General features: G+C 39.5%; 1 protein-coding gene across 1 annotated transcript; it reads left to right on the plus strand.

Annotated features, from left to right (window-relative positions):
* Positions 1-283: 283 nt before the first annotated feature.
* On the plus strand, positions 284-3,141 carry LOC112502878 (protein NRT1/ PTR FAMILY 4.4-like). Its single transcript, XM_025106891.1, has 6 exons — positions 284-474; positions 583-710; positions 826-1,043; positions 1,174-1,605; positions 1,681-1,829; positions 1,945-3,141. Exons 1-6 carry the CDS (start codon positions 284-286, stop codon positions 2,807-2,809), a joined length of 1,983 nt encoding a protein of 660 aa, XP_024962659.1. The 3' UTR covers positions 2,810-3,141.
* The last annotated feature ends 635 nt before the right edge of the window (positions 3,142-3,776 follow it).

Here is a 3,776-nt window from a genome sequence, read left to right on the forward strand (position 1 = left end):
TTATTTCGATAATCATTTCTTTGTTATGAGGAAGGTGTCAATATTATTACAAACGTCGTTTTTGTAGATATATGACGTTTATCTCTTTCTCTCTCTCTTCTATATATATACACACCAAATGGGCAATCTATTTTGAATTTTGTGATTTCATCCCAATTGACTTCCTAAAGTTGAATCATACTTTTGGAAAGTGGCGTATAATATTAATGGTGTGGGATATGATTAAAGGTGACGAGTGAGTGTTGTGAAGTCTATGCTTAATGGGATAATTGTGGGTCAGATCATGGCACTACTGCAAAGTCAACCCCCAGAAGTCAAGATGGCGCAGTATCAGAAACATAGTACCAGCCTGTTCATTAACGTGGTTCAATCTGGTTCAATCGGGTTACCATCACTCACACCTTTATGCATTAAAAATTGTATCTTCCATGGATTATTTGGTCAATTGTGGATCAACAAAAATGATGCTATCTTGTAACATATATGGACAGTATAATTATAAGTAGCAAACCAAAAGACACTTCCACACTTAGTCCTCACTCTGAGTGCAAGAAGTCTAACTTCTTTCGGTTATTCGTAAAGGATTAAGATGATGAATAGGGAGAACTGCAAACAAGAAGAACCATGCGTAGACGACTACGTTGATTGGAGATACAGACCTTGCAAGCCGTGCAAACATGGTGGCATGTTTGCAGCTCTTGCTGTCCTCGGTAGATCTCTCTTACTGATTTTAGTTGTTGTAGTGCATGTATGTATGTATGTATGTTTTTATGTCTGCGTTTGAAGACTAATTAACATATATGTTGGTGAATGGTTTTTAATCAGGACTTCAAGCATTTGAAATGATGGCTATTGCTGCTGTTGGAAACAATCTCATCACGTATGTGTTCAATGAGATGCATTTCCCTTTATCTAAGTCCGCCAACGTAGTCACAAACTTTGTGGGCACGGTCTTTCTTCTTTCGCTCCTTGGTGGCTTCCTCGCTGACTCCTACTTTGGAAGCTTCCGTACCATGTTACTTTTCGGCTTCATTGAGCTCTCTGTAAGTCTTATAAAACAGTCTCTTACACATAATACCATGTTTCGGCATTGAGCTCTCTGGTGGTCTCAGTGTATATATATATATATACCCATATTATTTGCAATTTAAGGAAGTTGTTTTCTTTGTGTAGGGATTTATATTACTATCAATACAAGCACATCTTCCCCAACTGAGACCACCAAAATGCAACATGGCATTGAGTGTGAACAAATGTGAAGAAGCACAAGGTCTGAATGAGTTCATATTCTTTGTAGCTGTCTATTTGGTGGCTTTAGGAAGTGGTTGTTTAAAACCAAACATAATCTCTCTTGGAGCTGACCAGTTCAGGAGGAAGGACTCCAAGAAGCTATCTACTTACTTTAACTGCGCCTATTTTGCGTTCTGCATTGGGGAGCTCATAGCGCTAACTGTTCTCGTTTGGGTGCAAACACAATCTGGGATGGACATCGGGTTTGGTGTTTCGGCTGCTGCCATGGCTGTCGGACTCATATGCTTGCTTTGTGGGACTCCTCGTTATAGAAACAAACCTACTTGTGGAAGTATATTCACCCCAATTGCTCAAGTAATGAAAACAATATAACATCTAATTCGGCTTCATGTGTTCATTTGTAGTCATGTTTTCGTCCCTATACTTCAGGTTTTCGTGGCTGCAATCACAAAGAGAAAGCAAGTTTGCCCTTCGAGTTTAGAGATGCTTCACGGAAATGAAGGTACTGTTGTCCTACACCACAATGTCTCAACTGAGTCACATGGTGGTACCAGCCTCCTCCATACCGATAAGTTCAGGTCTTGTTCATGAAACTTAGGCTATATTATTTGACAAAAATAACTTATGATCAGCTAGTTGTTGGCTAATAAACTAACGGACGAACTAAAAAGATATATTTTTGTTTTGATACAGATTCTTGGACAAAGCATGCATTAAGATTCAAGATGGTACTAGAAGCAACGAAAGCCCTTGGAGGTTATGCACCATGTCACAAGTTGAGCAAGTGAAGATACTCATATCAGTAGTTCCGATTTTCGCTTGCACCATCATCTTCAACACCATCTTAGCACAACTCCAAACATTCTCCGTTCAACAAGGAAGCACCATGAATACTAAACTCGCCGGAAACTTCCGAATTCCTCCGGCATCCCTCCAATCCATCCCTTACGTCATGCTAGTACTCCTAGTCCCACTCTATGAGACAGCCTTCGTCCCGGTTGCACGCAAAATCACAGGCCGCCAGTCAGGGATCTCTCCTCTACAAAGGGTCGGTGTCGGCCTCTTCATTGCAACATTCTCCATGGTTTCGGCTGCAGTAGTCGAGAACAAGCGAAGAACAATGGTTTTGAAAGATCCCAAAGACAGCCTCTCAATCTTTTGGATTGCACCACAGTTTCTTGTTTTTGGGGTCTCTGAGATGTTCACTGCAGTCGGTCTAATCGAATTCTTCTATAAACAATCATTGGAAGGCATGCAATCCTTCTTGACAGCAATGACTTACTGCTCCTACTCATTTGGATTCTATTTAAGTTCTCTCCTGGTGTCCCTAGTGAACAAGGTGACCTCAAGGTCCGGACATGGCGGATGGCTCAGCAACAACGACCTCAACAACGACAGGCTAGATCTTTTCTATTGGTTGTTAGCCGGTCTGAGCTTTGTAAACTTCTTCAACTACCTTTTCTGGTCAAGGTGGTATTGCTACAACCCATCATTGGTGGGTCGTCATGGCGGCCCCAAGGAATCTAGATCCTCGAGGAACGACATTGAATTAGGCTAACAACATCATCAGAGTTTGAATACAACAAACTTTCCATTGAGTTTAATTATGCATAACATATAGTATTAGTGAAAGAGAAAAGGGCTAGAAATGATTATTGTGATAACCATCAAGTGCACCATTTTAGGGGTTTGACTTTCTTAGTGATGTGTGTGTGTTTGACTTTGAATTTGTAAGGGGTCCACCATGAAAGCTTCAGCTCACCCATCTGATTTGGAGGATCTACAAAGATGTTAGGTATAAACCCATCAACTGTATGTTTCAGTGATATTGCCTCCTGGTTTGCCGTCATTATCTGTGTGCATCTTTATAATATATGATGAGTTTCCCTTCTTTATTGCCAGTGGAGTAAACACAAGCGACCTGGTGGGGTACCTCCCAACCCCCACACAATATATTTAAAATTTCATTTTCATGGATCAATCTCGAATTTTTTTATTTTTTTAAGTATATAATATTTATATACGGCAAATACAATAAATAAATTCACACACCTTCCTCACCTATGGTGAGGTTTGAACCCCTAACATCCTAGAAAGCCAAAGGCTACGATACCGCTAGGCCAAAAACCGTTTGGTACCAATTTCGACTTTTTATCTTATTTAATTCAATAACTCATATTAAATAGAGTTTTTATCTAAAAATATTTAATATAAAATAGAGTTTTTATCTAAAAATATCTATCAAGGTGATGAGGGTTAAAAATGAAGTTAATTTCAACTTCTTGTTTATCTTTTTTGTGTTATATTTATTATAAGTATTTATGTACGTTCAAATGCGTACAACAATTCGATACAGCAAGTTCGTAACTCCACATTATCTTCTTCAACACTTTCTTCAAAGTCGTAAGACACCATGTTCTTCAAAGTCGTAATCCAACACCTATCGAGACCGATCGAGAATCCATCAAGACCGAACGAGAACCTGTCGAAACCGATCGAGAAAAATCGAGAATCCATTCATCGAC

This window comes from Cynara cardunculus, unplaced genomic scaffold, assembly GCF_001531365.2.
Source record: "Cynara cardunculus var. scolymus isolate 2C unplaced genomic scaffold, CcrdV1 Un_Scaffold_2123, whole genome shotgun sequence".
Lineage (NCBI taxonomy): Eukaryota > Viridiplantae > Streptophyta > Magnoliopsida > Asterales > Asteraceae > Cynara > Cynara cardunculus.